General features: G+C 45.3%; 1 protein-coding gene across 2 annotated transcripts in view; it reads left to right on the plus strand.

The window, feature by feature from the left end:
* PGGT1B (protein geranylgeranyltransferase type I subunit beta) overlaps positions 1 to 13,082 on the plus strand; it is a 239,403-nt gene that overhangs the window by 210,519 nt on the left and 15,802 nt on the right. For both annotated transcript variants that reach the window (XM_069226500.1, XM_069226501.1), the window contains one exon: positions 919 to 1,103. In XM_069226500.1, the coding sequence (XP_069082601.1) occupies positions 919 to 1,103 (185 nt within the window). The remainder of the gene's footprint in view (positions 1 to 918; positions 1,104 to 13,082) is intronic.

Genomic DNA, 13,082 nt, shown 5'->3' on the forward strand with positions numbered 1-13,082 from the left:
GATCTCACTGTTAATTTACCATCCTCTCTGGTCTCCATTACTATGCTTCACCTTACCACGAACATTTGAGTGTCACCCAAGACCTAACACTTGAGCAAATATCACGAGTGATGGAGTACAACTCAGCGAATTAGTCTTCCCACGAACACTTGAGTGTCACCTGAGGCATATCACTGGAGCAAATAGTAGTGTGTATTTCCCCCAATTTTAAACAACAGTGTGGCGTCCCGATTCAACCGGCCTTAGGAATAGATCAGTTTGAAATCCAGAAACATAAGCGGGCCAGATTCATTCTATCAGATATATTCTAAACGCAGCTCAACATGACAAATAAACCTTAGGGACTTTGTGGCAAGCCTAGAAGAAGTCTCCATAATCTTTTCTTCTTCAACTTGACGGGAAGAGGCATTTTGAAACCCCCAAACACCCACTTCGGATAGTGCAATAGAGATGCATTTACCTAGAAAAACTGTTTTCTTGTATTCAGTAGGGTTGTTACCCAACTGTGTAGCAAAGTTTACAAAATGGCCCAAAAGATTTGATGCATTATAACCTCCCAGACTCAAGAACTTGGGTACAATATATATCCTATTGCCAAAATGTAGGTTCATATAGAAGCACAAATACACTCTCTCCGTGTACAACATTAATAAAAATGTTTTTAATTTTGAGATGTTAGGACTGGGCACTAGAATATGTTATCTAAAGGTTGGTGGATCATTCGAAGTCATCCATAAAAGCAAAATACCAGTCAAGTGCTAGACATAAGTAAAGAATCAATTGTGTGCAATGCAACTGGGATGGCAAAGTTACCCGCCGTATGAGAATCCCTTTCTTGAGACCTCAGAATAAATAAGAGGGTGCAAGAACACACCCATGGCATATTTCATGTAATCGTTTTATTATGGTTGTCTACAGGTGGTTCCACCTTCTGTGGCATTGCATCACTTTGCCTTATGGGAAAACTAGAGGAAGTGTTCTCAGAAAAAGAGTTGAACAGAATAAGAAGATGGTGTATTATGAGGCAACAAAATGGCTTCCACGGCCGACCTAATAAACCAGTGGATACTTGCTACTCTTTTTGGGTTGGAGCAACACTTAAGGTAATATCTAACATAAAATACCACACATGTTACATGGTGTATGTGATAATAGTTAATACTATGGTGTAATGAGCCCATTGTGTTATAATTTCCAACTTATTTTTCTGTGTGTACATTTATGTGACATGGTTTGTGTTTTGCTGTAATGTGTACCACATTGTGTGCCAAGTGCCAGTGCACTGTACAAGTACTCAGTTTAATTGCATGGCCTTGCAGTTCAACTTTGGTTTTGCACTGCACCTTAAAGCATATAGAATACAGTATAGCATTGTAGCAACAAATATTCAGTTGCTGAGTGCTGAAATCTTTGTTTTGGTTATGGAGAAAGAAGTAGGCAAACCCAGTGAGAGACCTTGGCGGTGTGTGTTAGAGTGGCTAAATAGGGGTGGCTTGAATGGATTGACTTAGGAATTCAGATTTGGCGCGTCTGAAGAATAAGGTCTTACAACGGTGGGGATTTTGCTGAGTTCTAGTTGCAGGTGTTACAGTCTTGTTCTAATACTGAGAAGAATGCTTGGAGTTCAGCTTCGGCCTTCAAGGTGAAAGGAAGTTTACTGCTGAGGTGGAACTCTTCCTTAGCTCAACTGATTAGTTGCATCTTTTGGAAACTTCCCCTTACTTAAAAGAGTATGTTTAGGTGAAAGGGTTATTAGATGCTGAACACCAGTTCCAGGTGTGGAAGGGCAGTTTAGCTGTCTTAGAATGGATCAATAGCCTTTGTTACTGGTGTTGATGTTACCTTTTGTGAGTTTTAGGTAGACTGCACAGTACGATGTTGATTTTCCACTCTCCGTAGGCTGTAGATGGCTGAAGCACTGAAAAGGCGGGATCATTTTCATTTCTACTGAAGGGATATTGCAGTGGTACTGCTGTGGTATTTCTAATTTCATGGTTAAAAAGTATTACTTTTAATAAATGTCTGCCAGTGCAGGGGTATAATCTGATGTACTGTTGTGAAACGCTTCTGCATGCTAAGAAAATACTTGTTTGTAATTTTGAAGAGACTATCATATTTTTTACATTATGTTTGTTGCACGATTTATATGGCAAGCGTTTTTTCTTCATGGCTTTGCTTGTGCATGGATTCTTAGAACCAAGCCAGACTCTTGGCTCTGCTTGCCCTATTAATTTGCTGGTTTTCTTATGAGTTCCCAGAGAAAACTACCAGGCCCAGGTGGGATGGGAAGGAGTGTAGCTTCATGGGGCAGTGGGGTTGGGAGGATCGGGGTCTAGACACCCATGCACCCGGTGGAAGTCGAGACACTCGTAAGGATGTCCATTGTCCAGACCTTCAGTCTCAAAATTTTGAATATTAAGGATATCTGGGGTTTTCCAGTCAGTGTCTGCTAGTGTTTCATTAGTGAGATCAGTCACTGTATCATTGACCTTGAGTGCTACGAGGAGTCCTCTTGCCAATCCAGCAACGCCATGAGGTCAAATTGCAACATCCAACGAGAAGGTGAGAACCTGGAAGCGCATTGTATTCCATGTTTTCAGACGCTACAACTTTTAAAGAAGAGCTCCTACCAGTTCCCTCAGTGAATGATAACTCAGAACTGCCCAGTGGCCCAAATGGACCATCTGGACCATCGGCACCATCAGTATTGCGTACTTTGGTGGTCATTACAACCTCGGCGGTCTTTTTGCAAGACAGCCAAGGGACCGTCGTGCTGAAGACCGCCAGTGCAGACGGTTTTCCGCTCAGCGAATTATGACTGCTGGCAGCCCTCCGTCCTTTTCCGGACGGAGAGCCACCAGCAGCCATACTGGTGGTCGGCGGGGAATTGGAGGTTGCTCCACCTCCACCACCCCGTCAACAGAACACCGCCACGCCGAATCACGGAACGTGATTCGGTGGGCGGTGTTCTGTTGATGGGGTGCTGGCGGTGGAGCAGCCCCCATGGATCCTGTCCCCTCCCGGAGGATCAACGGGCCAGGTAAGTTGATCGTCCTTTAGGGGAGGTGGGTGGGAGGGTGTTGTGTGTTGTGTGCTTGCATGGGGGTGTGCGTGTGAGTATGTAGAGTGGGTGTGTGAGTGCGTGTATGCATGCAGGGGTGTTGTGTTTGGAAATGTGTGCATGTCTATCTGTATGTCTGAATGGATGTGTGCGTGTATGTCTGTATGTGGGTGTGCGTGTATGACTGTGTGTGTGGCTGTTGGCATGTTTGGTGATATGTGTGCGGGTATGTGTGTTGGTGGTGTATGCATGCGTGTACGGTGTGTGTCTGGGTTGCGATGTTGGGGGTAGGGGTGGGGAGAGTGGTCCTGCCACCTTTGGGGTGTGGCAGGGGGTTTGGGGGGAGGGGGTGGGGGATGGGGGAGGCCCCCATCAGTGCCAGGGAAGGAATTCCCTGGCACTGTTAGTGCTTACTGCCATGGATTTCATGGCGGTTCCCAACCCCATGAAATCCATGGCGGTCAGCCGGGTCGTGATACCGCCGGCAGTCTTGTGACGGCCGCTGGGCTGGAGACCCAAGTCTCCAGCCCAGCGGTCGTCTCCGCCCTGGCAGTCAGATCAGAGAAGTGTACCGCCATGGTCATAATTCCAATTTTTTTACCGCCAGCTTGTTTGTGGTAAGACTGCCACTTCTCCGCCAACCGCCAGGGTCGTAATGAGGGCCTTTGTGTTTTAATCCTCCAGTGCCACCTCCAACAGCTCCTCAAAATTAAACAGCACAGGCTCCAAAGGATTAACTGAATAGGAAGAAGTAGGAAGAAAACCTTCCCTCTAAATGCTGTAGAGCAATGGTTACCAACCTGTGGGTCTTATACCACACTGGTGTGTCACAAGCCGATTTTTGGTGGGTCAGTAAAGCAATAAATAAGGATGCCTTTGAATTCTGTCTTTATCTTGTTACGTTTGCCTGCTTCAGTGACAGAGGTCAAATGTCAGGCTGTGTCTTGTCACAAATTGCTGCTTATTCTTTTAACATGAGGATTGGTGCTTATTTTTCTTCCTCGGACTGCAAAGTGAGAGGAGCTTGTAAAGTGAATTTTGTGACAATCATGCTGGAGTACAGGGAGTATGAAAGGAAAGGCGTTTTTTGCAACACCCAACAAAATGTAAATGCCTACAAATAACCTCTTTGCATTCAACAGTTAGGAAAGCAAAAATGAAGCACATTTGTTTAGTAATTCTGAAGTGTGCAGGAAACAGAAACACCTTACTTGGTGATACACAGATGATAAATATTAACAGAAACTCAATTTCCACACATTATCATTTGTGTGCTGTATAGATTAATCAGTAAAACTGTATGTTTGTGCAAAGTTTGTGGCCATTTCAATGGGAAATGTGCTGTCTGTAAATGAATGACAATGTGCTACCATACAGTGCTTTAGTTACATTAAAAAAATCACCTGGTGCTGATTCCGCTATCAAACCATGAAACAATTTCAGCCCATCGCGACAAATGTTGCACAACAAAATTACTAAAGTGCAACCGGTTGCTGTTCAGCCTAACTCTGATCCAGTGCTTTGACCGGGACGGACATTCCATCAGAGGTTCCACTTTCTTTTTGGCTCCGATTGTGACCAAAGCTACCACCATCTTTAGATAGGAATGGGGATGATCTACTTCTTCATTATGAAGATGATGATGAAAGTTTTTGCATGAACTAAAAGAGACGAGCGGGTTTGATAGTTCCCTATATACAAGGTTGAATTTGCCATTTGGATCACCAACAGAAGAGAGTGCAGTATTTGCAATAGTAGTCTGATGAGCAGCTAAGGTCTTGCCTGCTACTGAAACTAGGATTTGTGTTCTTATGGGAATCTTACACCAGCCACATCTGAGCTTTTGCTCTCTTTCGGCGAGGCCTTCATTGATACCTTAATGGGCATACAGTAGAAGACCCCATTCTTGCCCATCAGTGAATAGGCAGGTGGCTAGACATCACAGACTGCTGCCCGGTGACCCTGATTTTCTAACTAAACATCCTAAACCAAAGCGTCTGATTGCTCAGGTCTCAAAGGAGGTGAACCCCATTTCATTGCCATGACTCCTCCTGATAAGGAGTCTAAGAGTATTTAGGTGTTTGGGAAAACTAATTTTCTTCTCCGCTAGTCTAGCAACGAGAGCAGTCAATGGAGCTCTGTGTGACATGGTCAGTAAGATCTTGCTGGTGGTTTCAGATGACCTTGGGACCCCACTGGCTCAAACAATTCAGGATGCTCAAGATGTGGCCAAATACATGATTTGTGCTGGCAGTGATACTACTGATTGTTTAGGAAGGGCATTTGGCATTCGTGTGATGCTGTGCCACCATGCATGGATGCTCTCCACAGGATTTTCTGGAGATGTACAGGTCTCTCTCATGGATGTTGATTTATTCACACCTGTTTAGCGAGATGCTACCTTGGAACATTTCAAATAGAGTAGGGACACACTGCATGCTCCCTGGGTCTTTTAACATCTGGCAAACATTTTCCTCACCAGTTTAGGAAATTCTGAGGCAACTCAAGGAGGGGCTGGCGAATAGGCAATGTTAGGCTCTCAAGCCCATGCTAGACCTTTTGAGGCTGGGGATGTGGATGTGGATGTGGCAGGCAACATGTAGGGCACTAGCCCTCCCATTTCCCTTCACTGCAACAAAGCCATTTTAGCTTGCCATTAGTGGTGCTCAACCACTTTTTCAGAGGAAGAATCCAGCACTTTCTCCCATGGTGGCAATCCAGCACATCTGACGGGCACTATCAGTTGTTTAGTATACCTTTTCTCTAACCTTTCTTTCTGCTCCACCAAATCTTCCTCCCATCAGATGGAATCCCTGAGAAACACCTCTCCATTCTGCTGCAAGAGGTGCAAGATCAAAAGTAAAGTGAGAGAGTTCTAGACTTGAAAATAAGAGGGTTGCTACTGTCACTATTTCCCTATGCCAAAGAGGTATGGTGGCCTTTGGCCCATTATAGACTATTATAGACCCTCAAACTCTTAATGCCTTCCTGTGGAAGGGGAAATTCACAATGTTCACACTGGCCCAGATCCTATCTGTGGTGGACCTCAGCGACTGGATGGTGTCTTAGGGCCTGCACAACGCATATTTTCATCTACCCCCCCCTGAAGTCCCATAGATATCACCTGCAATTCAGTGCAGCCCAGAGGCATTTTCAGCTTCCTGTGCTCTCGAAAATGAGGTGGTGATCGCTGCTCAGTGTTGGAGGTTGGGATCAGCAGTTTTCCTTTACCTCGATGGCTGGCTGTTGAAGCCGGGCTCGCCACACTCAGTCATAAACCATCACCCAGACCACAGCGAATCTCCTGACTTCATTGGCATTCATGATCAATGAGCTAAGGTCACATCTGACTCCTTCACAGTGACTCACCTTTATTGGAGCTGCCGTGGATGCGGTGCAGTTCAGGGCCTTCCCTCCATTGCAACAAGTTCAGGACATTCAGACTATGATCCTGCCATTTTAGCTTCAGTCCTGGATCTCTGTGAAAGCAGCTCTGAGGCTTCCATGGCCTTTAGCCTCCTTCATCCTCCTTGTTGACCACACCAGATGGCATATGCAGGTTCTGCAATAAAGTCTTATGTTCTAATGGGCCCGGCACCAAGGAAACCTTTCCGATATCATTTGAATTTAGAAGGTGATTTCATCTGATCTGCAGTGGTGGCTAATTAACTGCATTTGGACCAGTGGCAGGCCCCTCTTTCTTTCCCACCCACAGCTGATGGTGGTGATGAACATGTCACTACTGGGTTCAGGAGGTCATCTGGTGGAGATGGAGATCAGAGGACTCTAGTCTCTGATGGAAGCCCAACTCCATAGTAACATTTTTGAATTACAAGCCATTCAATTTGCTTTTGAAGGCCTTCTTAGCGTCCATCAAAATTAGGCTGGTGCAGGTTCTCACGTGCAACACCATATGTGGCATTGTAATGAACTGGCCAGAATAGGGTCCTGAACCCTTTGCCTCTGAAGTTATTTGGAGTGTAAGGGCATCTTTCTAATCATTAACTACCTGGCAGGGTCCCTGAATGCCAGAGTGAACAAGCTCAGCAGACTACAAATGTTCACTATACCTTGAGCAGGGCATCTTCTATCAGTATGGAGAAATTTGGCTAGATCTTTTCGACATCGCTGAACGTGCAGTGTCAAATGTTTTGTGTGTTTGAGTTTCCACAGCAACATTCGCTAGGAGCTATGTTCCAGCTGGAATGGAACTCGGGACTCCTGTACGTCTTGCTGCTTCTGCCTCTCCTTCTCTGAGTTCTGGAAAAGATCAGGAACGACAGGGCCAAGTCATTCTAGTTGCTCTGAATTGGGCCAGGAGAGTATAGTATTGGGAGCTTCTGAGTATAAACACCTGTTGTCTGAACAGGCTGTCACTTAGGAAGGACCTGCTGTCCCAGCAAGATGGCAGGATCCTACAATACGAATCTGTGCAATGTACACTTCCATGCGTAGAGACTGATTGGCGGCAATTGAGTGAGTTTGATCTACAGCCATAAGTGGTGGATGTCTTCCTTGTCACCAGATGCCCTTTCACAAAATCCATTATACAGAGCGATGGAACAAGTTTGTGGCTTGGTGTGGTAGCTGCCTTTGCAATCCAAGATATGAGAAGCTTTTTTGTTTGTTTTGTCTTTGCCCCACCAAGGCCAGAGGACACTATTAAAGGTTACTTGTGGGCCCATTTGACCTATTTACGTTTGCTAGACCAACCATCCTTGTTTAAATCACCTGTTGTAATGAGCTTTGTAAAAGGCTTGACACGTTTCCTCCTAAACCGTTTGTGAGACTATAGTTGGACCATCATTTGGTGTTATTTTCTCTCATGTGCATGCCCTTCAAGCTGGTGCACAGCCGCTTGTTGCACCTCTTCACTTTGAAATTATCTTCCTCTTTGCAATTACTTTTGGTCTTTGCTTGAGTGAGCGTCAGGCACTGTTGGTGTATCTGCCCTGACCATCCTATTTTCTAGACAAACTGGGTTTGAGAACTCGGGCAGCCTTCTTGCCCAAAGTTATGACCTCTTTCCTTGTTGGGCAGTCGTTCAACTTGACTACGTTATTTGCTTCTCCTCACCCCTGAAAGAAGAGGAGAGGGTCTTGGGCTGGACCCCAAGAGGGATTTAAGCTTTCATATTTATCATACCAAGGAAAACAGTGTAGACAATCAGTTTTTTGTGGGGTGCTCTGGGGAGAAGAAAGGGAAAGCTGCGCAGAAGAGGACCCTATTGAAATAGATAGTCCTCTGCATTAAGATTTGCTATGCACTGACAAGAAGCAGCCAAGGGAAGGTCTGAGAGCCCGTTCCACCAGGATAAGAATGCAACTACTGCTTTGGGACGCTGAGTTCCTGTCCTTGACTTCTGCTAGACTCACTGCATATGCCTTTTACAGCTAGGTTCGGCAGGAAGGACATTTCACGCAATTGGTCTTGCGAGACTTCGTGGTCTGAGTCCACTCAAGACTCTCCACCTGCAGAAGTACTGGTTTGGTATCTATTCTAAAGTGATAAATCTATGGTTAAAAGTATCCATCAGAAAGACATGCCTCTTTTTAACATCTGAAAAAGTTACAAGTTACAAATCTGCACACTTCTGCTACCCAGTTGGTCACACACAGCTTCTGAGGAGGCACAGAGACACTCAAGAAACTGACATCAGCATGCTGACGTGGCGCTGGCATGTGGCTCTACTCTGTCACTTTTGGAGTGGTGCGAAGTTATGCTGAGCCATATGGCACCACCCAGCAGCGCTTGTAAACATTGGTGGAGAAAAGTTTTCAGATCCAGTCTACCAGAACGAGCGTTACCAAATGTAATTAACTTGCCCTTTAAAGCATCTGCCCAAGTGTATGAGACATCTGTTATTTGAGACTCCGGTTCAAAAACCTCAAGCCAGGCCCATGTTAAATTTAGTTCCTGGCCCCCTGTGATCCGCTATGTATACCTTCTTTAAGCCTGTCTATATGCTGCTTGTTTACCACTGCCAGGAGAAAACATGCAGACCTCTACTTAGGAGAAACACTGTCTCCTGATTTCTTACTTGTGTCTGCCCCACAAAAACATTTTAATGCCTCCTGATATAACTCCTCAGCACTGCCCAGAAAAGTCAGCAACATGATGGATGTTGTTGAGGGAAAAGGTCATCAACTTGGGACACAGCCTTGAGAGTTACAAGCTCCAACACACTGTTAGGACTGTACAGAAAAACACTATGGAACTCACTGGTCTGGATAATAGGTTTCTAGAAGAGGATTTTATAAATGTTCCGTAAGGAGGTATGATCACCTCACACCATACTATAAGTGCAACCAATAACTTTTGTCATATCTCATGACATCTCTTAGAAACACAACCTGTGGTTGAGGCTCACATCTTTGACCCTATAGGTGCTAATACCATTATGGGTATGCTTTTTTCAGGTTCTCTTTGGATCTCATGCTGATAAAGAGCTCCAAAGCATGAAAACACAAACCCTGAAATCTGTTGGATTGGTGTGAAGAAACGATTCTCCTCATGTACAGTTCAAAGGATATGAAAGAGGCTAACAGTGTTCCTATATTCCCTTTTGAAAAAAGGTATTAGCAACTACAGTACCATGAAAAACAACCAGAAAAACAGTTTGTTTCTGAGGCACAAGTCACCGAAAAATACATGCTTTCAACAACCTCATTTGGCTTTATGTAAGGCCACTGAAGCAAAACAATGACTTTCACTGTTCCATCACTGTCCTGCTCCCCAGTGGGTGGAAGACATTCCCAATCATTTTCCTTCATGGCAGAAGATAACAAAAGATAGTTGAGAGCTAACTGTTGTCAAATCTGGAGATAATGTCATAATGGAGGAATACATGTTGTCTTTACTCTCCTCGTTTTGGGGCCTCAAAACAGATAAAGCGCTATCCACATCGCCAGCGCCCACCTCCTAACAGCACATTTCTGTGTAATCAAGGGAACACCCTTCCAATGCGCTCACGAGGGGTACTCAGGGAAGCAAAAGGAAGGAAAGGGTTAAGGGTGGTTGCATGGTGGGAGTGTAACTCAGTGAGAGAAATGAAGACAAATCCCCCCCCAACAATGCTGATTGTTTCACTGAGAGGATGCGGCATAACATTCATAGCTGCCAACTTTGGAACCCAGGAAACAGAGTTCAAGACTCGGTGTTGTCTCTCCCCGTGCCTTCTAAAAATAAAATGCTGAGACATGGCAATCTGAAAAATGTAAGTAAAATAATGGCGAAAGCCAACAAAATGCTGCCATTTATCAGGGAACTTGATGGAAAAAAACAAGTGTGTTTGTCACCACTCCTTAACCCCTAGGATGCCTGGAGCGAGCTGGTCCCTTAGGCAAGGGTCGCTCCCGGGTGGGGTGGGGAGGCAAATTATCTTTAGGCCATTTCTGCCCGATAACCCCTGACACATCTGAAAACTAAACATCTGGTTGATTCCAGGGTGGTGTGCTTCACATGAACCCCACACCATTTTCTTACCCACAATGCTCTGCAAACCTCCAACTTTGCTGGAAATCACACATTTTTCCCACATTTTTGTGATGGAACCTTCCGAAATCTGCAGGAATCCACAAAATTCCTACCACCCAACATTGTCTCATCTATACCGATAAAAATACAGCTGCACTTGTCAGCCTAAAAATGTTTTTTTTTTTTCTAACTGCCTTTTTGGACCCACTTTGGTTCTCCCTCAATTTCGACATGTTTTTGGCTCTTCCCTGTCACAGGCACTTGGCCCACCTACACAAGTGAGGTATAATTTTTATCGGGAGACTGAGGGGAACGTTGGGTGGTAGGAAATGTGTCCTGGTGCGGTGGTTCCACACAGAAATGTGGGAAAAAATAGATTTTTAGCTAAATTTGAGGTTTGCTGAGGATTCTGGGTAAGAAAGCATTAGAGGATCCATGCAAGTCACACCTCCCTGTACTCCCTCGGGTGTCTAGGTTTCAGAAATGTCTGGGTTTGGTAGGTTTCCCTAGATGGCTGCTGACCCCAGGACCAAAAACGCAGGTTACCCCCCCCGCCAAATTTGGCATGGGTAGCTGATGTGGACAAAAAGTTATGAGGGCCTAAGCGCAAACTGCCCCAAATAGCCAAAAAAAGGCCTGGCGCCTGAGGGGGAAAAGGCCTGGCAGCAAAGGGGTTAAGGCATGTCACATAGTGGGCCAGGGGGATGCTTTTTACTGCTGCTGTCTTGTAAATAACGAGGGGGAGAGTGAGCATCTGTAAAAGATAAAGCGTAGCGTTCATAAAGCTGGTGCCGCACTGAGACTACCTGTGCACTCCGCAACAAAAAGGGTGTGCAAACACGAAAGGAGCAATCCAGCACACAAAGCACAAACACTTAATACGAGCAGAGGCAGGCCAACAAAAAAAGAGTGCTCTTAAAGTGGCCTAAATAACCTGAAGTGTAAGAGCACATGTAACAGGGGCAGTTCTCTTGGGAGGAGTGTATTCACCAAACAAAATCTGACATTTACAGAGGACAGTAACAATGAAAAAGATGGGTGTTGCTGGAAGCCCATATTGTATATACTGCGTGTCTCAATGAGACAGCGAAAGTGTACTGCCTAGGCAAGACCTAAAAAGTGCTAAAGACACCAAACATCCTATTGGATGTCCTAAAAAATGAACTGCCTCAAGAACCTGCACTGCTTGATGGAAAGACTGGCAAACTGCAGAGTTCCTTAAAGGTGCCAGACTAATTGGCACATTTTGTGATTGGCAATTAGAGGCTAAAACTTCCCTTCATTTTGGGGTTTTAAAAAGTGTTAGAAATGGGGTCTCTAGTTGGCAGAGGTATACACCCTTGTCCAAGTAGGAACCACAATCCTAGTCAGGGTAAGTCACACACAATCCAAATTATACTTTACCCACCCTCTGGTAGCTTGGCACTGAGCAGTCAGGCTTAACTTACAAGGCAATGTGTAAAGTATGAATGCAATAAATCATACAGTAACACAGTGAAAACACCACACAGGTTTAGAAAAATATAAGATATTTACCTGGTTAAATTAAGGTCAAAACGATAAAGATTCAATAAGCACAAGTTGAAATATCACTTTTCCAATGTTAAGAACAGTCTTACATCTTAAAAATCAACAGTTGTCTCTTGTTTGCACAAAGTACCTGGTTTGCGTCAAAATTACCATACACTGAGACCGCAGAGGAGGCGATGCATGAAAAAATAAGGTGCGTCAGATTTTCCGACGCAGCACAGATGATGCGTTGTTTCTTTCAACGCTGCAAGGGGCTTTGCGTCATTTTCTGGTGCGCAGTCTTGGTTCCTCACTGCGATGCGGGGATCTTTGGACGCCCAGAGACAATGCAGGGAAACATCCTAGGTGTGCAGGAAGAAGTCACAGGCGTTGTCGATCCGGTAGACGATGCGTCTAATTTTATGTCACATGACAGGCGATGCGTCAATTCTCCACTCAGGAACGGCGGACTGTGTCGTTCCCTCTCAGCTGTGTGTTGATCTGGTAACGCTGTGCGTCAAATTTCTGGTCGCAATGCAGGCACTGCGTCGATCTTTACTTGGGAAGTTGGGCTGCCTCTTTCCAGTTCGGCTGTGCAGCAATTTTCTCATCACAGGGCAGGCTGTGCATCGATTTTCGGATACAAGGAGTTTCCTTGAAGAGATGAAATCTTTTTGGCCCCGAGACTTCAGAAAACAGGGGGCAAGCTCAATCCAAGCCCTTGGAGAGCACTTCTCAGCAAAATCAGAGGCCAGCAAAGCAGCAGGGCAACAGCAAGGCAGCAGTCCTTCACATCAAAGCAGTCCATGTGAGTCCTTTGGGCATCCAGGCAGCTCCTCTTGACAGGTTGGAGGTCCAGAAGTGTCTAGTTTGGTGGGGTCAGTGACCCAGTTTATATGCTCCAAAAATGCCTTTGAAGTGGGGGAGACTTCAAAGAGTGGTTTTGAAGTGCACAAGGTCCTCTTTCAGTACAGGTCTGTCTGCCAGGGTCCCAGTAGGGGGTTAGGCAGTCCCTTGTGTGAAGGCAAGCCACTAG

The sequence above is a fragment of the Pleurodeles waltl genome, chromosome 1_1 (assembly GCF_031143425.1).
Source record: "Pleurodeles waltl isolate 20211129_DDA chromosome 1_1, aPleWal1.hap1.20221129, whole genome shotgun sequence".
Classification (NCBI taxonomy): Eukaryota; Metazoa; Chordata; class Amphibia; order Caudata; family Salamandridae; genus Pleurodeles; species Pleurodeles waltl.